Source organism: Hippocampus bargibanti, linkage group LG16 (assembly GCF_051943395.1).
Source record: "Hippocampus bargibanti isolate YZ-2025 linkage group LG16, ASM5194339v1, whole genome shotgun sequence".
Classification (NCBI taxonomy): Eukaryota; Metazoa; Chordata; class Actinopteri; order Syngnathiformes; family Syngnathidae; genus Hippocampus; species Hippocampus bargibanti.
The window spans coordinates 5,120,136-5,146,014 of NC_142749.1; the positions used below are offsets into that span (position 1 = coordinate 5,120,136).

The following is a 25,879-nucleotide window of genomic DNA, read 5'->3' on the forward strand; positions in this document are numbered from 1 at the left end:
CAGATGGCTGGTTCTCTTTGATATGCATGTACCTCTGGTCTGCTCTTCCCAATGTAACTGCCACATAATCTCCGTATTGCGAATAAAGTTTCAGGGAAAAGAAAAGTCAGTCTGACCAATATATGTGACCAGTTGTTTTTTTCTTTGAGAAGGCAAAAATTAGATGTGTTGATCTATATGTATAAGTGGGAAAACAATAAGGTCAATTCCTCTGTTTTTGTTGAAGATTGAAAATATTAACTCATTTGCTGCTATTCCCGAATCCATTCGGGAATTGAAAAGTGTGACGTGGAGCGCCATTCCCAAATTTGTTCGGGTTTAGTTTTTTCTTACGCGGGGTGCCGATCAAGCGCTGGTCAGATTTCTGGCAATGTTTTTCCCTTCCATGAGTAGACAGCATTTGTCTTTTGTCCATGTTAGCACTTTGTTACAGCTTAAGCTACAGAAATCAAGATGTATTTATTGTATTGTATTTTGTACCGCTGCCCCCATTTCAAGCTTAGATAACACCATACCTATATAACTTAGGAATTAGCTATTTTTCTGATGATAGAGGAGAGTAAGTTTTCTGACGCTGAATTGAATGTTTATGTAGTCCTAAAACTCAATATTCTGTGGATCCTGCAATTTGAGTGAGAATGACAAAAACCCTGGCACTGGAGTCGACACATTTTTGCACATTGTCTGCCAGCCAATGAGTTACGGGCAGAACAGTGATTAACTAGTTGGTCAGCTTCAGAGTGCTTAGGTACCAGGTTCGTGGTACTCCACCTGTGTGGAGTTTGCTCTCCCCGTGCCGAAGTGGTTTTTATCCAGGTACTACAGTTTACTCCAGCGTTCCAAAATTTAGCATGGCAGGTGAATTAATTGGACACTTCAGATTGTCCTTGGGTGTGGGTGTGAGCACAAATGGCTGTTTCTACAAGTATAAGCAATTCAAGGTGTCCCTCGCCTAGTGCCCGAAAACCCAAAAGGTTAATAACAGCATATCATTTCGTTGATTTTGTTCCTACTTCAAAAAATACATACCATGTTATTTTTTTCTGAATACATTAATCGTGTCCGCTTAGCCCTGAGCAAGGATTTCAGTTTAAGCATTTCAGTCTTTCATGTGCCCCCTTTGTGAAATTAATCGTCCACCCCTGCTTTAAATTCCATAGATTTTGAGAAAGAAAAGAAAATACACAAATACACACCCCGCAGGGAAGCCACCCGGGCAGTTAACACAAGTATCCATTGAAACAAAAAGTCACTGTTCAAATTTGCTCTTCAGCGGTCGCCGAGCATTTGATCCATCCTCTCACAAATCCGTGACATTCTCATAGCTCATGTTGCCCGACACTGACTCCGTTAATGTGTAGCCGGTGTGAAGTGATGCCACCCGGCATGTGACTATGTGCACAGGACAACAGAGGCTCCATTGAGTCAGAATATTATGGTTTGCCCATCCAAATCGGTCACACAGCGGCAACCATCACTACGCCCAGTCATCCAGTAGGCTCTGACTGGAGCTGCCTAAGTCTGGGGAGTGGACGCAGTACCGAACATTACAATGGGATTTTAACCATTTCATGCATCAATAATTATAACTTGATACCTGATTATAGTGATACAACAATCTCCATTGCTTCTGAATGGTAATCGACCGTGCTCCTACAATATCTTTCGGTGAAATTTTCAAATACGGTTATAGGCCATTTAATATCGAGCTCAACCTCTGATGTCTCTCCAAGCTGACTTAGAGTAAAGGTTGACACCCTGGACCGGCTCTCACCCAATTAAGGGGGATATATTGCGAGAGACAAAAAAAGTGTTACTCTGTTGGTGTTATTGCCTAATAATCCATATTTGCAGTAACTGCAAATGTCATTGATTTTCTCCAACAAATTAATTAATGATTTTGAATTATGAAGATTTGACAAATTTGTGTTCTCAATGTTAATCAACGTTGAAGGGGAGGAAAAAGATATGCTGTCTGTTTGGGTGAAAGTTGCCTTTCCAGTCGGCTAAGCATGCAATCATTCGCTGCATCCATCTGTCAGACATGTCCCTAGTGGCTACCCACACCCCCTCCTCGCCTGCAATTATTCAGTGATCCAGATATTGGTCAACACCGCCTGTCGCCATGATGAAGACCCCGAGGCAATGTCGTCCCCTGCCTAATAATCAAGTAATCCAAACCACTTTCAACAGAGCCTTATTATGATGGGAATGTCCCAGTGTTGCACTTCAGTGTGCTGTGTAAATTGCACAGAGACAGAGTGGCAAAAAAGTGCCGTCAATTAGCCAAAAGCAGCGGTATAACATATTGATGTCGTGATAATGGGACATTTGGACCTTTGGAGGTTAAGAGGGTGTGAAATTCCCATTGATCGTTGACGTGTAAGCAAGCAAAGCAAATGCTGCTGCACTAAAAGTAAACATTTACATTATAAATGTTTAGACATTGTCACTCCAGGCAATCTGTACAAACAGTTTCAACAGTAGCTCAGCAAATGGTTTCATCATTGCCCTGTCTTGTCAAACTCAACAGTTGTTTATCTATCAACTATTTAAGATCTACACACGGATACCCCCATCCACTTTAAAGCTTAGCCAAAGAAACAACACAAGATGCTTTGCAAAGCCACTTAGTGCTTCATGAACAACTAACAGACTGAAAATCTAACTCGTCAAGGCACTTTTCTCCTTCTTAGCTTGTGTTGTGTTGTGTCTCCTCTATCATCAAGGTTTTGTCAGACAGATGTTTACAGAGGATGGGGCAATGTTTCCTTGCTGTGTGCTGCCTGGGAAAACATCTGGAGTTTGCAGGGATTTATCTGTAATCCTTTCGGCAAGCTGCGGAGTGTCCCCCTGGAATTTGGATGTGTCTGTAAAGTAAGTAAGCGTTTCTGGAGAGGAGGAGGAAAAAAATGATGGATCCCACTTTGTGACAAGCTTCCCGAGGGTCAAGAGTCCTGTAAGCGTCTTAGTGCTCAAGCTTTTAGGCATAAATCATTTAAAAAGCCTTGGCTAAAATGGCTCCAATAAACTTTCATTTAAGTCATTCATGCATGGATGGACTAGAAGAGGGATAAAGCTTTCATGCAGATCAACACATATGTTATTTCGTGAGTAGGCCAACCTACTAAGATGGCAATGATAGACAAACCGCTAAAGCACCAAACACATTCACACTTGAGTTCTATACCTTCTTCTCTAACGGTCTCCCTACGGAATCACTTAATAAAAGTTCAGGTCCTTCAAAGTTTTCCTTGAACAGAATGAGTGACACTGGTCTGGTGCTGTAGCCCTCCAACTTTCTGTTTCAAACAAAACCACAAGAGTTTTCCGCATGACGTCGGACGCTGAAATAATCAAACGTGGCAATCATGCTCTCTTGATGACAACTCAACAGCATGCACCCTTGCATCTTGCGGTCATTATAGTCATTACACTCAAACGCTATGTTTCAACAAAGTCAGTCACAGCAAATAGACCCCTATCTGCGTACCACGCTTGGTATGAGGGAACACATGTATGCTTTGCTTTACAAAAAAAGTGTCAAAGCTGAGACTCGCTATTAGTGTGGTGGAGGTGGTTTCATTTATATGCGATAAACTCCACGCATCGGTCATTAAACTCCAAATCATCTTGATCTCACTAACACACAGTTCCCTGTTAGCTATAGGTACTAAATATCCTACAACAAGGGTGCCAAACTCATTTTTGGCCGTGGGCCACATTGCATTTGCGGTTTCCTCTCGAGGACCATTTAAAATTTGGGGAAGCCATTAGAATGGTTAATCCCCTCCACATACAGTAAAGTCTTGTTATATCAATATTCGCGGGAGTCAGAAAAAATATCGATATAACTGGACGATATATCCGATCCTGCGCTGAACTTCATTAAAAGTCGGCAATAAGTGGGGGATCCTTGATATGGCATGTAATTTTCTCCTTGAGTTCGTGGATTGGGTCTCTAGCATGCTTTTGTACTTTGGTTAAGTGAAAAATGAACTTACGCATTAAATAAAAATGTCATTTATTATTTTCATAACGCACTCTTGCAATCGTGACTCTGAGTAGCACTCGACATTGTTCTATACACACGAAAGAAACCACGAACGCCAGCATGTACATACTGTATGAAAAACTGTGATTATTGCAAGTGATAAAGACATCTGAATGCAACACAATTAAATACATGTCTGAAAAACAAAAACGGCAATGTTTACATTACTTACGATGATAAAGTATTCTGCGGCATGTTGAACTCTTTCGCGATGGAGGATTTGCTCTTTGTTGGATTCAGCATATCCTGTAAATCTTGACTCACAAATTTTCTTCATTTTCTTCTGCCTTTTTTGTGATACCACCTCATTACAGAGTACTCATGATGGCAGGCAGGAAAAATGTAATCACAAGACAGAAGCTGGAATGCAAGTCATGGCGACAGGAATCAGAAAGATTGACCTGGCAGCTCATTACAACATGTCTTGTGACAAATACAATATTTCTCTGAATTGAGTCATTAAACAATTTAAAAATGTTTGCATTTATTAGCCTCTGTTGAAGTGATATGAATAATTAATGGCCCAATCAATAACTGCAAAGGCTTTTGTCTGTCAAATGGTACAGATGACTAAATTATTTAAAAAACAAAAATACTCCATCCATCCAGTAGACACATTAAATCTTTCACAAGCCTCATCACAGTATGTGTTTGAATAATGTTACCTAGCGTGAATCAGGTCATTGTGTATCTGTGACTCAAGCGTTGGCACGCTGGGGGGTCCTGGCAACAACTTAGTGGATAAAGAGAGGAAAGCAGGACGGCAGTGTTGTTGTTCCACTCAGGAATGTAAGCAACCGTCCAGACACCCTCCTCTCTCATGCTCCCTCAGTTTGGGACATAAGCCCACACACGGATAGCAATTACTCTATCCCCAGACATGATGACCCCGAGTTCTTGACCCAGAAGCCACCCAGCCTTGAGCCCCTTTCTTTTTTTCCCTTCAGCAAGTGATGGCCAACAGGAAAGACAAGCATTCAGTCAGAAATGGCAGTGCTTGTTTAAGGTCACTTCCTACTGGCGTGTTGCTCAAAGTGTGCCTGTCAATCACACGCAATTACACGGACTGGCTGCTCTCGAGGCCAGACAGCTTGGAGAAGGAGGAGCAGATGGCTCCATAAATGTTCCTTTTCCTCTGTTGTAATATTTGAACTGTAAAGTTTGCAATCAACTAATTGTTGCTGGAAACATGGCTGATAGTTACATCCTCATTCCATTCAAATCTCCCCTGTTTCTGTCCCGCATCTGAATCTGATCAAATGGGAAGCGGAAATGTTTTCCACTTAACTTAAGCCAGATGGGAACGGATACACCGTGATTGGAAGCAATGCAAGCATGGCGCTGAGTTTCATCTTCTAGTTTTACACCAGTTACTGCCAAAAAGCACTTGTACTGTTGTCACCATTGCTTACACTTGTATTCTAACTACCGTTACTTGGCTAAGTTTCTCTTAAATGTGACATATCTGCGTTGGCAGCGGATTCGTGTGGAAAAAGAAAAAAAAATCGGCTGACCATTCTTACAGAAATGGTTCAGTTACAAATTTGCATGAGCACAGAATCTCAGAGGTGTTCACTCGGTGTTCCAACATACACACTAAAACAATGACTCAAAGAAGCCGAATGTTAACAAACTGAAGCAAGTCGAATGTTTCCGCCAACCCGAATTTCTCACTTCAAATGTGTGAAGTCAGGCAAAAAAAATAGCGAGCAAAGGTCCAACTTTACTTGTTTTACAAGAGAAGATATATTCATCAAAACCGCAGGACAGATGAATGATACAAAGTTTGCTGCCGAAATTTCTTGGATAAGAAGCGAAACGTCCGACACCTTCAAAGAAGTACAGATGACGGCTGAAGAAACCTTTTCATCTATACAAAGAGACTAATTGAATGAGTACAAGGGTTCCTGAACAAATCCGCTGCAAAGAGATTTGAGGCACAACTAGCAACTGAGATTAATGACAACTCGTTGAGTGACTGCATAGTTGCTTGTGGCGGATGTTGGACTGATTAACTGCCTCAATGACTACATGACAGTGTAAAAGGCTTAAGAGAATGGCAACCATAGCCATCTACATCATTAACACTGCAACAAACATGAAGAAAGGGCCAGTGGCTCTCCTAACAAAATGCCACCAACACACAAATTGCGACTGTCTCTTATCAGACGTAATTCAACTGCAAACCCTTTCTCAAGTTCAGACGAGCGAATCGTTTACTACATTAAAGCTTTATCAGCTATGAGACAATTGGCATTTTCAAGTGAGGTCTTCTTGAGCAATAACGACGCTGTCTTTCGTCCCATACCCTCAAAAATATTCACCTTTACAAGTTGTACTTGAAATTTCAGTCAGGGAATTTGAAATTGGTGGTGTAAATTAAGATAGGAACTGTAAGATGCTTCTGATTGTAAGGTGCATCTTCAATGACTGTGGTTTTTCCCCATCCATAAATTAGGCATGTAGAATAGAAGCTATATATGGTGTAGTTGTACGGTTCATCCACTAGGTGGAGCTATGCTATAAATAATACAATACAATACAGCTTTTGGTATTACCTTTGACACTTGCGCAGAGCTCAGAAAGTAGTTGTCTGTTTTAGTGTGTGTTGGTGAATGCACATATCAATTTGTGTCGGGCAGAACCTTTTTAGATTACAATTAATTCCTGTTGCTCACTGTTGGCTTTTACAAAAAAAATAATTTTAGATGTGCCTCACAGTGTGGTACTCTTAAGTTCTAGAAAATGTAAAAAAAAAAATGCATAGCATCAAGTTTTAGGAGTGTTATCACTTCAATAACGCATTGCTTAAAATCACAAAATATTTTATCTTATATTATTCACAATATTCAATGTGAAAACACATGTCAAAATAAATGGTAGAATGTTATGAAAATAATATGAAGATGAAAAGAATCGCTGTAGGCACCCATGAGTTATTATTCCCAAAGTTGAAATTGCACTTTTTACCACAGGCCTACAAATCTCTGTTAAGAATAGTCAGGCACTGAGACAACGGTAAAAGAAGATCCTGAAAAGCTATCCATGCTTGATGTAATCTTTCAGCATTTTTGAAGCTTTGATAGCAGATGGATTCGTAATTCTAGACACAGTAAACTAAAATGTTATGAGCTATTTAAAAAAAGGACTTACCTTCTCATTATATTTGAACTTGACATAGAACCAACTGGACTTTATCATCCTTCTCTGCTGGGAGAAAATCTTTTCCAAACGCAAATGGCAACTGTGTAATAATGCTGCTGCTCCTTCTGCTTGCTAAATCACACTGTGTCTGTCTTCAAGAAGCGACGCCTGGAACTGTTTCTCATCTTGCTTAGTCTTGTGCGTGTCTGGGTGTGTGTGCGGGAGGGGGGGTGCATTTGTGTGGCGGGCATGGAAAACTGACAGAAAGAAGAGATTCACAGAAAGGATGCGGTCGTGGCTGAAGATGCCAGCAGAGGTGAATCTGACAACACGGACTCTGAAGGCTTGAGTTCCGACCTCTTTCATTATCTTCTCCGTCTTATTAAAGCTTTACACTTACATGTCAGAATGGCTGGATTTTTTTGCCTTCAGCGTTCCAAAGCATCTGTTCAACTCTCATCAGTTTGCCCTTGTTTAACTCAATCTCAATGTCGTGTTGTCCTTGTTATTATTTCAACAGATCTTCTTTGCTGCTACCCTGAAGGACCTGCATTGCCACGAGATAAACACATACCACAGCTGAACAAATATGTTGACAAAATGCTACAATTGTATTATTTTGACGTGAACACGCTTCAAGAGGAAGCTTTCAATATTTTTCAAAACAACCTTCACCGAGTAGAATTTCATCTGGAGAGGTTTTGTCATTTACTGCACAGTCAGTTCATCAATCGGTATTGTTGCATAATGGTCATGTAATAAATTAAAAAAAGGTAGGGTATTTTCAATGTTGACATTATTTAATCACCTAGCACTAGGATCAAAATGGCACAACTGCTTCAATTTGTAAAAGCCTGGGCATCCAGGGAAATAAAACAACATAATTTTGTGGTATGAACAAACATATGCTTTGAGTATCACTGCATAATTGATCATGAGCTCAGTTCCGCTAGTTGATGATGATGATTTTTCGGAAATGTGTTTCAGTGCTTTATTAAATACACATGGCTTGCGAGGACAACAATTAGCTTCAGGGGCAAAAGAATAAAAAGACAAGAAGTCCATTGTTTCAGCAGGCAGAATAGGGATTCTCAGGTTGGGGACACAATGAATTACGTTCAGCTTTTTCACTGTTGTTTTTAATGTTGAAAATGGTGGGTTCTTAGCTTTCCACTGGTTTTCTATCTTTTGGAATTTCTCCTACTTATATACTGGAAACAATGGAAAAGCTTTGGTGGTCGGGAACCTCATGCTTAGACAGTCTATCGAAGTTATGTGGAAATCTCTGTTCGCGTGACACGAGAACTGCAAATCGTGTGTGCCTGTGTACGACCTGACCGATGGCACACAACGTAGCTTGTGTACTCACAAGAAACACACTGAGATTCCTGGTCTGACACTAGCAGGTACAGCAGCGCCAAGGTCTAACCGGTAGAGATAAGAGTGTGGCAGTGATGTGTTATATTCCGATCGAATTTGCTTCCACAAAAGCAAGAGAGTAAAAAGGAGAAATTGCTTTGTGGAAAAATCTGCCCACTTTTGATATTTGAAAAGATGTTAAAGGCCGCTTTAATCTTTTAAGCTTACGGCGTGTTACAAGGCCTGCGCAACAAAGGTTTAAATAATGTAATCGAACGAATAAGAATGAACAAAGGAGAGGCCCGGGAGGAAACTGACCCCTTTTAGCAATATTTACGTCCCGACAGAGAGTGTATGTACTGAAGGCCATGTAGAAGGTTTTATTTTCATCATAACCTCTGTTGGGATCATTTCTTTTGTTCCAATTCAATGAAGACTTCTGGATGTAATAACCTGTTTAATGCAAAACGCGTTTTCCTGCAGGGTTCAGTTAATGGCAGTACATGTTTTTTTTACAGACCAGCAACCAGTCATCAACCACAAAAGGGGGTGTTTGGGTGCTGTCTCATATTCTCGATTCTGACCGTTGAGAAAGAGTGAAAAAAGGTTTGACCAGAACCACCTACCAGAATGGACTTTGGCTTTATACTTCACCAGAATTGATAGGACTGAAAACCCTGAAATGGTCACCAAGCAATCATGTAATGAGATGGAACACTAAGATCACCAAACCGGAAACCATCACCACCCTCGCTGTGCCTTGAAATAATTTTCAGAAATGTTATTTATGAACAGAATGAAGTGACAAACAGCAGCCTTGCTAAAGTATGAATTTCATCTGAACCAAATCCGACTCACTATCAACAAAACAGACCAAACTCTGACTTTGGTTGTACAGCGATTAAACCACCTGTACCGAAACGTTTACCTCTAATACCGCACACTTCTAGAGTTGTTTCCACAACAGGCCCAGGGTACATACAGTAAAGCTGGTCCGCGATTCCACAGCTACGATGGAGGTTCCTCTCCAGCAGCCCTGGAATCTTTCATGCACATATTAAAACCTTAAACCTCTAAAGTCGGACCCCACCTTTGACGTGTCAAGGACAATCCCACAACATCCAGAGTTGGAACTGCTCACAGATCTCATTTTACCCCTGGCGGCCTTTCCACCAAGGACCTTATTAACCGCCTCTGTTACTTCAATCCCATTGACACACAAGCTTGCTGCTGAGACCCTAGACTGCTTCCTCATGGGAAAGCATGTCAGTGGAATTCAACAGGTTTTCAAAGTATCCTTCTCACCGGTTCACAGCGGTGACTGTACACTACTTCCCCCTGAGATGTTGGATGATTGACCAGAATTGCTTGCAAGCATTTGGCAGACGTTAAAATGATCAATCCATTTGTCTGGTTTTTCCTCATAAGTGCATATCCAGGGAGAACATGCAAACACCACACAGGAATTACAAAACTGGAATCGAACCCGGTACTTCTGCACTGTGAGGTCGTCCCCCTAACCATTGCGCCTGTGTTGCGGCATTATAAATCAATCATGGCAAATTTCATTAAATGAAAGTGCAGATTGCAAAATCTGCACTTTCTGTTTTTGGGGGATGAGCACACTCTTGGTGACAGTGGCAGACCATCAAGGCCTGCAAAGGCTTCTCTGCTGGCCTAAAAATATCTGAATCACGGACTGATGTTAATTATAGTTTGTCGATTATTTCTTGTTAAAAAATTCCAAATTGTATTTTAGCTTCCTTTCATTAATTTTCCCTTTTAACTAATCACATTTAAGCCATCATTTGTTACCAGGGTCAGAAATCTACCTCAACACCTTCACAATCAGTTCTACAGGCCCTGTTGCATCATGTCAATCAAACTGTTGCTCTAACCAATCATATTTGGAGTTAGCAATGCACAATGGGTACCAACGCCTTCTTGCAGGCATTGGTCAATGTCAGCGCTTTTGCAAACAATGATTGGCTAATCACTAGACAATCATCGTTTGTAAAAACTCTCCTGATCACAAGCCGCTAGTAACAAGAGCATACTGGCCAGAGCTAGCACATTCTATCGTTAGCGAGCTGCATGAGCAAATATATTGTGACTCTTTGGCATTCGACTCAGCATGATTTTAACTTGACTAATTAACTAATTTTTGTTTCACTCCCTTGTGCTTTCTTGTAAATGTGTGGCTGCTGTCCATATTAAGTTGCAGCTTCAGCTGTTATTAAAGCGCTATATAAATCAAAAGGTATTGTATTGTATTGTATTGTATTGTATTGTATTGTATTGTATTGTATTGTATTTAATAGCAGTTTTGTCAACCCGCAATGGCTGAAGGAAAAGAAGAAATGGATTTGTTTGGAAATTTACTGGGAAAGCCATTTTCAAGACGGACTTTTCAAGAAAAAATGGACATCATTAAGAAAGGTCGGTCAGTTATTTCCTGGCGAATGGTACCCTTGAGTAAATCACACCACACTTTTTCCAGTGGGGATTGATTCAGACGTCGCACTACTGAAGACTGAGCGATGAAATCCACGGGCCACCACTGCTTGGTGAATTCAAAGCATGTTTGGTAAATGAAGGAAAGTGTACACATTAGCAAATCATGTGTACTTTCTTGACCATGCTCTGCACACACTGAGGGCCAGCTGCCTCATATGGCGTGACACAGAGCATGTTCCGCCTTTCTACCCTGCAGGCTGTATTGGCCGCCAGCACAAATGTTTATTTCCTGTTCACTACACAAACAGATATTAGTGATGAAGCTGACGCTTGCTGATGGCCAGATAAAACGTATCGTTCCCCATCCAGGCCACAACCAGGAAATTACATTAGGCCCTACATGCTCTCCTCCTGCTAAAACTGGAGATCGTAGCACTGGACCGTTTTACACAGCCACTAATTGTCGCTGGAGTGCACAGGTAAACCTTTATTAATTGTCATCGTACAAAAAAAGGCGGGGGGTGAAGGTACAGTTTCAGCTGTCTGTGTATCCAAATGATCTGCTGACAATTTGAGAAAATACAAACGGTACTGTACGTATTGTAAAACAGTCAAGATTTAAGGCAGGCAGGCGTTTCAACAGTTTGGAACTGACTAAGCAGTTTTTTTGCGGCCACCAACTCATGAGAGGCGAATACGATGGTGTAGTGTGTTTACATGCATTCAACCTTGAAAAGGTCCCCAGGGGAATAAAACAGGTGGATGCACATGAAAGCACACACAAAAACTCAAACCATGACTTCATTCTGGGCCCATTTAGAGCCTTACTCAGCAGGCTGTTTCGACAGGGGTCTAGGTCAGGCGTCGGCAACCCGCGGCTCCGGAGCCGCATGTGGCTCTTTCACCCCTCTGCTGCGGCTCCCTGCGGCTTTAGAAAATAAATAATGAGTATTTCATTTAATGTATATTATTTTACTTCGTTCGTTTTTAAAATGTAATTCTAAATTTGAAGATTATGGTGATTATAAATACAGTAAAGTCTCGTTATATCGATATTCTCGGGAGTCCGAAAAAATATCGATATAACCGGGACTATCGATATATCCGACCCTGCGCCCATGTAATTTCCTCCTTGCGTTCATAGAAATGGTATCGTAATAAGCGGTACTCTCGATATAACGAGACTTTACTGTAATATAAAATAAAACATTACATTTTTTTGTCGCTCATAATATACGTCACAACCATCGACAGTGGACGTATATCCGATCACAATCGCCAAATTGCGCACGATTTCTTGAATTTTTCGACCCCCAGGTAGGCCAACTATGGATACATCTAATTAAAGAAAAGTGTCTGAAGAAAACAGAACATTTAATGATACGTGGGCAGATTCGTTCGCCTTCACTGCTGACGAGACGGGTTTACCGGTATGCTTAATATGTAATGAGAAGTTAGCGTCTTTTTTTCAGAGTTTAAAATGTTTTTGAGGCGTGCAGAAATGTAATTTCACTTCTCTGTAACCGTTCATTGATTTATAAATGCAACACACTATAGTTTGTTTATGCATATATCAAGGTAAACAACGATGATGAAAAGATGCAGTGTTGTCTTCATTTTAAATGTCAAAGGATTTTGTGGCTCCCAGTGTTTTCTTTTCTGTGGGAAATGGGTCCAAATGGCTCTTTGAGTCGTAAAGGTTGCCGACCCCTGGTCTAGGTGAACAGGTGAAAATGGCTGCATCGAGAAAACACGAGGTGAAATTGTTCCATAACTCAGTGACTTTACAGACAAATGAAGAAGGCTCAGCTTTGTGATGTTTTCCTTCACCTTCGCTCTCCTTGAATGCGTCGGCATGCATTCACCCTCCTTTTTTTTTCTTCACTACTGGGGAATGGCCTCAGCCGCTGTCTCATTGGTTGGCTGAGATCGCCGAAAGCAGGAAACAGATACTAAGCCTATGCAAGCTGTAATTGGGTTGGAGGCAGGGGATATCCTGGATCGGTTGGCAGTCGATAACGGGTCACCCAGAAACAAACAACCATTCATGCTCACATTTACACCTAGAGACAATTTTGAGTGTTAAATAAGCCTGCCATTCATGTTTTTGGAATGTGGGTAGGAAACTGGAGTACTCACAGAAAACTCATGCAGGCCCGGGTAGAACAAGCAAATTCCACACAAGAAGGCCGGAGCCAAGATCTAACCCACAACCTCTCCAGTGTATGGTCAGCGCGCTAGCCACTGGGCCACTGGGCCACTTTCTGTGAAATGTATACGTTAAAAATACATTGTCTCAATCATAACATTAATATTACAAAGTCTGTCCAGCAGCTCGGTGCTGTAAGACACATTTTCCCCATCCAAACAGTGTAGTGGGTTTTGCATGCCAAATTGTTAAATTTGAGCGCACTTGATTGTCATCCACGAATTTCACCCAGCAAACGGCAAAGGCCATGCAAAAACACACTTCAGATGGAATACTAAATTGAATCAAATATCATCTCGGTACTGCCAGGATTATTCCTGGCTCCACTTGAAGTCGAGGCGACCGACTCCATTCAAAGCATCTGAATGCACGAGTATGCACTTTTTCATTTCCTTATTTCTCTGCCTTTCCTTCTCGACATAAAAGCTAAGTAAAATGCCTGTTTGATATTTTGTGAAAGTGTTCAACTCACACGCATGTATCAGTAATTGAAACAATGACAACAAGCACTGCCCAAGTACTTGTCGATGTGATTTTTGTGCTCAAATGTTGTGTGGTCCATATTTGTCCTTTGCATGCTTAGCTCTTCCCCGCAGAAAGTGTCAACATTGTAAAGAAAAAAAAAAAAACAATCATGAATTTTTGGCAATTTCAAGAGAATTATCAGTGCTAACTTCCTTCTTTACGGCTTTTAAAAATAGATAAATTGGTGCTTTAAGCATAACCGTCATTTTTTTATGCTTTAAGGTATACAGTGTGATGTTTGTGTGTCACACATTACTAGAAATAATATAAGACACTGTATGTCAGCCGCGGTGAATCCAACACCCATCAGTTACAAATCAGCAAATGTTATTTATCTATTAAAATCAAGTTCAGACATCCGATTTGTTATTTTCAAATGTGGAGGTGGTTCAAATGGAGGTGGGGGACATTGAGACCGAATGGACCATGTTCCGTATCTTCCTTCCTTGCTGAGGCAGCAAATCGGAGTTGTGGCCGTAAGGTGCCTGTCGTGGCGGCATCCCCCGTACTCGCTGGTGGACACCAGTAGTAAGGGATGCCATAAGGCTGAAGAATGAGTCCTATAGGGCATATATGGCCTGTGGGACCCCTGAGACAGCTGACAGGTATCGATTAGCCAAGTGGAATGCAGCCTCGGTGGTCGTCAAGGCAAAAACACGGGCATGGGAAGAGTTCGGTGAGGCCATGGAAGCCGACTTCCGGACCGCTTCAAGGAAATTCTGGTCCACCATCCGGTGTCTCAGGAGGGGAAAGCAGTGCACCACTAACACTGTGTACACTGAGGATGGGGCCCTACTGACCTCGACTGGAGACGGCGTGAAGCAGTGGGCAGGGTAGAGTACTTGGAAGACCTCTTCAACTCCACCAACACGCCTTCCTTGGAGGAAGCAGTGTCTGGGGACTCTGAGGTGGGCTCTCCGATCTCTGTGGTTGAAGTCACCGAGGTGGTTAAAAAGCTCCTTGGTGGCAAGGCCCCGGGGGTGGATGAGAATGTTGTGGGGCTGTCTTGGCTGACACACCTCTGCAACATTGCGTGGTCATCGGGGAGAGTGCCTCTGGATTGGCAGACCGGCGATGTGTTCCAACTACAGAGTGATCACACTCCTCAGCCGCCCTGGAAAGGTCTATTCAGGGGTTCTAGAGGGGCGGGTCCGGAGTTCTGGAGGGTGCTTCGGGAGTATGGGGTACAGGAGCTCCTGATACGGGCCGTTCGGTCCATATACGACCAATGTCAGAGTCTGGTTCGCATTGCCGGCAGTAGGTCGGAATTGTTTCCAGTGAGGGTTGGGCTACGCCAAGGCTGCCCTTTGTCACCGATTCTGTTGATATTGCTTGTAATACTGATTGTTTATCTTGAAATATCTCACAGAACCCCACAGTCTATTCACCTTAGCATCACAAAGGCATAAGGGAATGCCAGAACTCTTTGGGAGGGGTGTGGAGTGCACACACCGTACTGATTGGAACCCGAGAATGCCTTGTGTGGCCATGACAGAAGAAATGTGTGTGAAAAGGGAGATAAAATGTTACACCTTATGTGACCTCCATCTCACATTGTTGTTGTATTATTTGCATCGAAACAAGTCACAACAAACTTAATATAGACACAAACGCGAACTTGCGATGATCGCTGACATGCACTTCACATTGAACTGCCAACTTGTTCCTGAGCAAATTTTTAACCATATGAAGTTCAAGTGTATTGTACAGCCAGAGGCAAGTGAAAAATCCCTGTGTTAATGTATGAGAGCCTCACTTTGAAAGGCACTTTGCTTGAAAAAAAGTGAAATATGTTCAACAGAATGAGGATTGCTCTCAAAATCAGATATAGGCTTTGTCATACACGACAGCATGGGTGTGAAAGTCGTGGCCTGGGCGCCAGATCTGGCCTGCCAAATAATTTTATGTGGACTGTGAAAATCCAAAATTGTCATGTGTGATAAGTGAAATTTTGCAATAATGCTGTGACTTGAATTACACTCAATATAGTAATTGAACAAAGAACAAATTATAATATAACTCGTAATCCGTTATAATAACTCGTAATCCGTTATTTAGCGTGCATATGTTGTGCTTGTGTGTGTTGTGTGCGTATGCGTGCGCGTGCGCCATGCGTGTGTGTGTGTGCGTGTGCGTGTGTGCGTGTGTGTGTGTGTGTGTGTGTGTGTGTGTGCGTGTGTGTGTGTGCGTGTGTGTGTGTGTGTGCATACAAATAATAATATGATGTGATGATTAAACATTTATTCACTTCGACTTCTGTAACGGCCCTGGAGAGAAGATGTAAATCCAAAGTGACCCTTGACAAAAATGAGTTTGACACCCTGTTCTGCATCATGACTCAACAAATAGGGCGTAGGGGGAAAAAACAACAAAAACAACAGCAGAAATGTCAGAATAGGACAACCAATGAAATTTAAGTTGGGCAAGTAGCAATGGTCAATCCTTAGATATGCAAACATTTAATATTAACTATTTATGGGAATGTGATATGATATTAAACCGGCGGCTGGTAATGAATCAGTGTTACAGCCCAGTGATGTTTAGCATATGATATATAATGTGGAAAGAGAGAAATATTCAGCGTTAAAGGTACCATAACACAGAGTCAATTTGTTTCCCACTTGCATCGCTTCGGTCAAAATGAATTTGTGATATTGTTTCAGGCTAATATTTATGCTGCGTGTCATTTGCACAGCTTTTGAAAGATGAAAGGCCTGCATGGGCAGATTTCGGCACTGTTGCCACATTATTCAAGTGCTTGCTCATTGTGTGTTTCACCCTTGAGAAAAATAGCTGATAACAACAAGGCACCTGTGTCGTGTCCAAAGCCAACATGTTGAATTTGCGAACAAAAACAGAGGAATTCATAAAACACTGGCAATGGAACATTCCCTATAAACCCACTGGGGGCATATTTTTGATTGCAACATCCCTCTTGAATTCTGGCTGCACTTAATCAACATCCACCAATAATCAATTATGGAGTGACGTCATCCATCAGAGGGCCGTTATGACAGTGACTCCAAATACAGAGAGACCTCAGCTTACGAACACCTTATCTTACGAACTTTTCATCTTACGAACGTCACATTTATGAAAATGAAACCTTGAAATACGCACTATTTTCATGATACACATCCACCACGGCTGGTGGAGTAATCTTCGGAGGAAGAACACCAAAGCACACGACCTTCGGATCTGGCGTAGTGATCTTCGACGGAAGCACACGACCGAACAGCGCTCCAGCCGGCGCTACTTTCCACACCTCCTCTCATTGAATGCACACACCGAACGCCTCCTTGGAGGTTTTTGCTGATAATTTTACTATTATGCGACCGAAAAAAAACCATCACAGGCTCGGGTTCAGCCCAAGAAGATACAAAATAAAATCACAGTCGCTGAGAAGAAGGAGATAATTGAAGAACACGAACAGGTGTGCGTTTGTGTGATTTAGTGGCCGAGCACGGCTATGCTAAGTCATCCATTGCTACCATTTTCCGGAACAGAGAAGCCATCAAAGGTGCGTCTGTTGCAAAAGGTGTTTCTGTGCTCTCAAAGTGACGGTCTCGGGCAAGCTGCTATCCGGCGACAGCGTGAGTAAAGCTATTTTATGCGAGAAAGCACGGCTAATTCACGCCGATATCGCCATGCGCCAACCTGGATGTTCGGCGCTTATTGAGGATTTTAAAGCCAGCAACGGATGGTTTGAGAACATCTGAGGGCGAGGAGGAGGATATGGCAGCAGCATCAAGTGAGCTCATAAAGGCAATGTTGGCAAAGTGGAATGATGTGCAGGTTTTTACCGAACAGTTCCATCCAGAAAAGACTGTGGCTATGACAATCATCAACACAATGAACGATAATGTGATGCCTCAGTTTCGTAAGACTTTACAAGTCAGAAAGCAACAGGTGTCAATTAAGAGGTTTTTAATCAACAAAAATGATGAGGAGTCTCAAAAGAAGCAAAGAAGAGAAGCCACACCAGAGGTTAAGTTACCAACAGTCCTTATGGAAGGTGACTCTCCTTCCATAAGCCATCAACGACCATCAAAAAGGTAAATAAAACTTTATTTTACAGCAAAGTTTATTTCTTTAATTACAGTCCTCATGTAATGTGCCTCTCTTTCCAAACAGCAATACCCTCTGACCGTCGACCTCCAACACCATTCCATCAAGCCATCAATAACCATCATAAAGGCAAATAAAATGACTTTATTTTATAGCACAGTTTATTTCTTTAATTACAGTCCTTATGGAATGTGACTCTTTTTCCAAACCACAACTCCCTTTGACCTCGGACCTCCAACGCCATTCCATCAAGCCATCAACGACCATCACAAATGTAAGTAAAGTGACTTTATTATACAGTGCAGTGTATTTCTTTCATTACAATACAATAGCACATTTATTATACATAGAATAAGGTATGTTGTGTGTAGTTTTAAGGCTTATTTAGTTGAAAAGTATATTTTGTGGAAACCTGGGAACGGATTATTCCCATTTTAATGGTTTCCTATGGGAAAAACATTTTTGTGATACACACTTGTTGGCTTACAACAGGGCTTAGAACAGGGAACAGGTGGCGGAGAAACTAGAGATGTGGAGATATGCCCTGGAAAGGAGAGGAATGAAGATCAGTCGCAGCAAGACGGAAGATATGTGTGTGAATGAGAGGGATCCAAGTGCAAGTGATGCTACAGGGAGAAGAGATAAAGAAAGTGGACGATTTTAAGTACTTGGGGTCAACTGTCCAGAGCAATTGAGAGTGTGGAAAAGAGGTGAAGAAGCGTGTCCAGGCAGCCTGGAGCGGCTGGAGAAAAATGTCAGGTGTGATGTGTGATAGAAGGGTTGCAGCTAGGATGAAAGGAAAAGTGTATAAAACCGTGGTCAGACCAGCCATGATGTTTGGACTGGAGACAGTGCCACTGAAGAAAAGACAGGAAGCAGAGGTAGCAGAGCTGAAGATGTTGAGGTTTTCTTTGGGAGTGACCAGGTTGGATAGGATCAGGAATGAGTACATTAGAGGGACAACTCATATTAGAGGCTTTGGAAAGAAAGTCAGAGAGGCCAGACTACGATGGTTTGGACATGTCCAGAGGAGAGAGAGTGACTATATCGGCAGAAGGATGCTGAGCCTTGAACTGCCAGGCAGAAGACCGAAGAGGAAGACCGAAGAGGAGGTTTATGGATGTGGTCAAGGAGGACATGAAGGTAGCTGGTGTGAGAGAAGAGGATGCACAAAACCGGGATAGATGGAGGACATTGATTTGCGACCCCTGAAGGGAAAAGCCGAAAGGGAAAGAAGAAGAAGTTCAAGAATGAATGTAAACAGAGAAACACAATTATTGCTAACATTATTTATGACACATGAAAGTTGACATCTAGGCAGAGATTTCAGCAAGAATCAAAAAAGTTGACATGCTTGAATGATTCAGCGGGCAATATAAAATGATGTGGCGGGCCGTATCTGGCCCCTAGGCATTGAGTTTGATACCTGTAAACTATGATATTTCTCAGTTATGATTTTGATGTGTGAAATACAGTGAGACCTCAACTTACGAACTTAATTGGTTCCCAGACAGAGTGTGTATCTCAAAAATATTTTTCCCATAGGAAACCATTAAAATGGGAATAATCTGTTCCCAGGTTACCATAAAATATACTTTTAAACTAAATAAGCCTTAAAACTACACACAACATACCTTAATCTATGTATAATAAATGTGCTATTGTATTGCAAAGAAAGAAATACACTGCATTGTATCATAAAGTCACTTTATTTACATTTGTGATGGTCATTTATGGCTTGATGGAATGGCGTTGGAGGTCGAAGGTCAAAGGGAATTGCATGAGGACTGTAATTAAAGAAATAAACTGTGCTGTAAAATAAAGGTTTATTTACCTTTTTGATGGTCGTTGATGGCTTATGGAAGGAGAGTCACCTTCCATAAGGACTGTTGGTGCTGTTCGGTCGTGTGCTTTCGCCGAAGATCACTCCACCAGCCGTGGTGGGTGTGTATTATGAAAATAGTGCTTATTATAAGGTTTAATTTTCATAAATTTGCAAGACGAAAAGTTTGTAAGTTAAGGTGTTTGTAAGTTGAGGTCTCACTGTACAATTAAAAGGAAGTATACCAGTTTTATTTTGGTTTTCGTTTTTGCATGATATCGATGGTGATGAGTATTTCGGTACAATTTTATTTTTAGTGTAGCATCTGTAATTAGAATGACATTAACTCATTCACTGCCAGACATGCGAAAAACTGTGTCCACTCCAGTGCCAGGGTTTTTGCTATTTTCTATCAAATTGCCGAACCCACAGAATATTGAGTTTTAGGACTAAATAAATACTCAATGCAGCATAAGAAACCCTGGATTTTCATCTTTCATCAGAAAAAAAAGAGTTAATTCCCAAGTTATATGGGTCTGGAATAATTTGAGGTGCAATTGGAGGTGGTACAAAAGGTAAATGTTGTCCCGTCGTGGAAGGGAAAAATATTCCCAGAGGTCTGACCAGTACTTTATTAGTATGGCAGTGAATCAGTTAAATATTAAAATCATGCATACAATCCTTTTACAGATGTTCATGGATTGACATTGAACTTTCAGCAACATTTAAAAAGAAGAAATCCCTGGTGAGATATTTTGCTCATGAAAGTCTGGTAGGGTGACTTCATACTAAAGAGGATCTTGGCTCACACGCACACATTCACACACACTCGAGAGGCACTTCAAATAATTCCTCAAACAGGACTTTTCCCCCTGAAGAGTGGCATATTTTTCACAGGAGAAATGACTGGCATGCGAGGCACTTTGTTTGGAGACATCCCTGCTTGGTTGAATGTGTCGTTGGATAATGAGCTCGAGTTATTTTAGCTTCATTATCGCCCACCGGGTACCCTGCATCAGGGAACATCACAGTAAATTGGCTCTACGATACTGTAATAAGACACTGAGACAGAATCGTTGAGTGTCTGTCAGTATGTGTCTGCCACTGTGCTGTCATTAAAGCAAGTGCAGACATAACTTGTGTTGGTTTGAAGGCTAACACATTGAAATCATTCTGTGTTCATGAATCCCAGGCTTTATAGATCACTTTTTTTTGTTAATTATGCTTCTTTTTCTGTGCTTTTTTTCACGTTACCCCTCCTGTTATGCAATCCAGTTAATGATCATCGGATCAGTGGTGCTTGCTTTGACCTGAAAAGAAAATGGGAAAAACTCATCTTAGCCCAATGACTCCAATTAGAGTGAGGACCGTTTTTTTCAGACGGGCCACCGCGGCCTAACTCTGAGCATCAACAGTGAAGGGAGATGTCGAAATAACATCTTGAGATGAGATTTCAACTTTTTCAAGTATTCTCCTTACCTAGCAGCAGAGGGTGCCAACACCTCACATAAAACATTGCAGCATACCACATGAGTATTTCAGAATTAGGAGTGTACTCCCTCCATCAACTACATGTTTTCATATTATTATTATTATTATTATTATTATTATTATTATTATTATTATTATTATTATTATTATTATTATTATTATTATTACTTTCCCCAATGAGCCATCATTTTCAAGTGCCGTCTTGAGGTGGGCTTTGAAGCCACACACCTCAGCTTTTCAGTGTATTGCTAGCTAGACATGACAGAGTGTTGACAAAGCCAAACACATGCGTTTGTCAAAGCATTGTTCTAGCAGATATCGAGGGAAGCATGACGGTTCTCAGGAGGATTTATTGTTTCTTATCTTTCCCCGGGCCCATTGTGGCAGGCAACTCCCAGTCGGGTAAAACACAGATGTCTATTTCTCTCACTTTGCCTTGGGGCTACGGCGGAAAACAGGCGGAGAAGGCCACCTCTTCAGCCTGCGGTGGTCAAGAGCTGGCACTGTTATGAAGGCATGAGGGAGAAGAGACGAGGCGGGGAGCCTCACTTCCCTGTGGATTCCTCTGAGAAACAATCTCCATCTGCTCATCTGGGCCAAAGCTGTCACTATTTCCTTCATCTATTCTACAGCATATGTGGCTGAATGTACAGCATGTCTAATAAATACAAGATGTTATCATGAACTGCAGAAATCAAACTATATTTTTACAGTGGTACCTTTACTTACAAACATCATTTTTCAAGTTATCAAATGGCTCAATAGTAAAACAGTGCCTCTTGTTATTAAATACGGCAAAAAAGGTAAAAATATAGGATGAGCTCCCAGTTTCATAAACGCAACATATCGTAAAGCTGCTCTCCCATTGGCTATAAACTAGCCTCTTCCTGGCATCCCATTAGTTAATAGGGATCTTACCCCGTGTTTTTGTGTGTTGATAGATTGATGTATGTATCTTTATGCAGCGTTCTCGTTGTTAGCCCGATGAGGAGTTACAATAGTTTTACGTAAATGAGAATCATCCATAAACAGTAGATGTTACCTTTGACACTTTCAAAGGATTGTTAAAAGCCGACAAAAGCAAATTTACTTGGCTCGATTATTTGCAAAACAGCAAAAAACCACTTCGGAGAGAGAACATGGACTAAAGAGGGCAAAAAAATGATGAGAATGCAGGTAAAAGATAAATGCCTTAATTTTTATTATGCATTTGTTTACATTATGCACAACTTTCGTTTATTACATAATACTATAATTGTACCAGGTATTTGTTACATATTTTGATGCATTTTATGCTTTCAAAAACAATGTCTGAATTTAAGGTTTTTTTTGGAACAGATTAGATCACAGGTGTTAAAGTCAAGGCCCCGGGAGCCAGATCTGCCCCGCCACATCATTTTATTCGGCCCACAAAGGCAAATCAAGTGCCATGACGCTTGGTTAAGTCCGAACCATAATGTCAAATTGCCGTATGTAAACCACAATAACAGTCTTAATTCTTGACATCTGATTTAAAAACTAGTTATTCATCAATGTGATGTGCGCTCTGTATGTACATTTCAAATGGTTCCCCAAATTCATAACAGCTCTCAAGGCGAAATCGAAACTACAATGTGGCCCGCGGCAAAACCGGGTTTGACACGCGGTTTGAGAGTATTTAGATGGAAAACACGTCTCTACTTACAATTTTCCAGTTCAGATAGTTTTTTTCCTAGAACCAATTCATTTCATAAGTAGAAGTACCACCATATAATTTGGACAGCACGGTGAGATTGGGGTCTGTCGTCTGTGGTGCAATTTTCATGTTCTCTCAGGGTTTAATTGAGTAACTCAACTCCCTCCCATATTCCAGGACAATACATGTTAGGTATATTCAAGATTTAACAAGGTCCATGGTGGTATTTTACACAGAGTTTTGTTTGTATGTGCACCCTGTTACTTACAGCCAACCAGGCTTCTGACTTCAAGTCATTCCTGATAGACTCTGGCTTGACTACAACCCTAATGAGTACAAATGGGTAGACATAATGGATGGAATGATGTCGATTGTTTTCATGTATGCTGTAAATCTTACGGATCATGAATAACGTTCAGCTGTTGCCACGTTAAGTGGGAGCCATCCATCTGAATAAATCAGACTCCACTCGAGTAAAGAGCATGGAAAGACAGTAGATACTGAGCTTCAGGTAAGGGAACTATAACTATGATCTTCTTTCAATTTCAAGAGATATGTCTGGAATCGTTTTTTATTTTATTTTTATTTTTTTTGTTCTTTTGACTTCAAGACGGCGCCGCAAGAGTATATGTTCGTGTATGTTCTTTTTCTACTTTCATTCCTTTCATCACTTTGCTGCTGTGAAATGTAAATTTCTCCACTGTGAGATTAATAAAGGCAAATCCAATCCAATCCAATCCAATTGAAGTAAAGGAGCAACGATGAGTTCACTGAGTCAGTGGCGAATGTGTAATGAGCAGTGAAAACAGGATAATCGTATCTTGCCACAGGACGGATGCATTGTGAGTGCACGTTACGCAACGAAATGGGAAGAATGTGTTCTGATGCTATCGAGCAGATGTCAAGCCCTCATATCTGGATGGGTTCTATGTATTGTTAACAGCTTGTTCATCCCCACTGTGAAACTGGTTTTGTTATGGTGTCATTGTCATCGGACAAGAGGGGGAAACATCCAGCATATTCACTCATTATGTCAGCATCAGGCTACATGTATCACTACACTGATTTGAAGAAACCACAGTGGTCATAAAATACGCTTGTGTTTTAAGATGTTTGATAATCACAGTGTTTTCTGTTTTTATTATCCTGATCTATACATCACGGGCATTCCACCATCACATTTCCTCATTCTTCTGAACGATTATATTCAGGTGCCCATAGAATGGCATCACACATATCCATGGTATGCCTTTTGTAAATTCCAATAAGTCAAAGTAAATGTAAATGTGATTGTTTGAATCACACAATACAAGTTTTTATATGAGGATGGGTGGCAAGCTTCAGACTAAAGCATGCAACATTTATTATATCGGAACTGAAGGGCTGATTTAGGAAAGCTTTGAAAAATAAGTATGCGTTAGATGTAGATATTTAAAGGACAACCAACATCACTTTTTTGTTTCCTAACTGAGATCAGAAAAACATGTTATAGCATCTAAAATACCCAAAAAACGCAGTATGATATTTTTAGTCAAATTCAAAACACCAGTAAAAATGACTTAAAGTGTCCAAAATCTGCTAAAAAAAATTAACCCGGAAGTGGCCAGTTTCAGAAGGTCCCGCCCCCTTGTTCGTGGCGTTAACCCAAGACGTCTTGCCTTGCTGGAGAATCAAAACAATGGCTTCAGATTCGGAGAATATGCTTTCTTGTTACTCAATTAGTTCTGAGGAGGAAAGCATACGTGTTTGCAATCGATTAAAGAATTTATTCCGTGCCATTTTGTGGCAATAGGGGGGCAAAAGTAGCACTAAAAAAGAGGCAGAAAATGGCGACAAAGCTCCGTGTAAGGAATTAATCAGCCCGTTTCCACAGGCTGATTAAGTCTTTGAAAGAAGCTTTGTCGCCTTCTTCTGCCTCTTTTTGATGCAACATGAAGTTTTCAGACCAAACAAGTACAACAAAATGCATTGACGTGATGGAAGGACTGCTACAATGCGTCCTTTTTTTCGGCCAGGGGCGTTCCTTCAATGACGTAGGGTGACGACTCGTCACCAACTCAAAAACAAGACTTCCGGAATATTCAGTGCGAGTCTTTAAACATAAAATATAGCTATATGCGGTGGAATCTTTGTAAAATACGCTCAGTAGAAGTCATTTGAAGCCATATTACAAATTATGGACACAACTTGTCCGGAGACGTCGGTTGTCTTTTAAGGCTAATGAAATGCAATATTTGCAGATAGATATAAATATTGTAATCGCTTACGTCACTTTAGTTGCATATATTGACACAATTTGTACTCAGGGGTTGTTATGAATATAGATGACAAATGTTTTGAGATGCTTGTAGCAATTTCATTAAAAAAATCAATAATGTGCACTTACTCGATCGACAATCTATTTCTTCCATCAATTCAATTTTATGGTGCTGCATCAACTCTCATAAATGATATAGACTAAAATAATAAACTCAAAGCACTTAAATATGAAGAAATCAATCTAAGAACAGTCTGTTTTGAAAACCAGGGAGAGGTGACGAAAATATGTACATAATGCTCATAATGAAAAGCAGGAAGGGGGAAACACTTTGGCACATCGAAGTAAAATAAAAAAATAAGTTGAAAACAATCTGCCCGAAAGATTTCCTTTTGGCATATCACATCTTCATTAAATTATCAGTCCCACAAGTGAAAAACGATTATGTTCCAAATGGTATTACTTGTGATGATGCATCACCATGATTAAGAAAATAATCAGTTGTAAATTACATAATTATTTATGATGGTGGTCATTTTTATGTGGTTATTAAGCAGATTCAATAGGTGTCTATCACCAAGTCCGAAGTCAATTAGCACCTGTACTCGAGGAAAAAAATGTTCACTGAATAAAGACATCTGTTGAACAATGTACTCAACATAAAGAGGAGGGGTTTATTAAGGTGAAATATTAACATTGGGAAAGTGGGCCAAGACTTGGCAGCTCTCTCCAGCATTCTCTATTTCCAAAAGCCTGCAGGTTCATCTTGGCTAACTGACCATTTATCGAGATTGCTGGTTTTAAAGGAGACATTTGGA

General features: G+C 40.9%; 1 protein-coding gene across 11 annotated transcripts in view; it reads right to left on the reverse strand.

Annotated features, from left to right (window-relative positions):
• auts2a (activator of transcription and developmental regulator AUTS2 a) overlaps positions 1 to 25,879 on the reverse strand; it is a 357,677-nt gene that overhangs the window by 262,392 nt on the left and 69,406 nt on the right. For 3 of the 11 annotated variants that reach the window (XM_089017808.1, XM_089017805.1, XM_089017804.1), the window contains exon 1: positions 7,208 to 7,270. The exons of the other annotated variants lie outside the window; for them this stretch is intronic. In XM_089017808.1, the coding sequence (XP_088873934.1) occupies positions 7,208 to 7,255 (48 nt within the window). In that variant the 5' untranslated portion in view covers positions 7,256 to 7,270. Of the gene's footprint in view, positions 1 to 7,207; positions 7,271 to 25,879 lie in introns of those variants that run through there. 11 annotated transcript variants of the gene reach the window in all.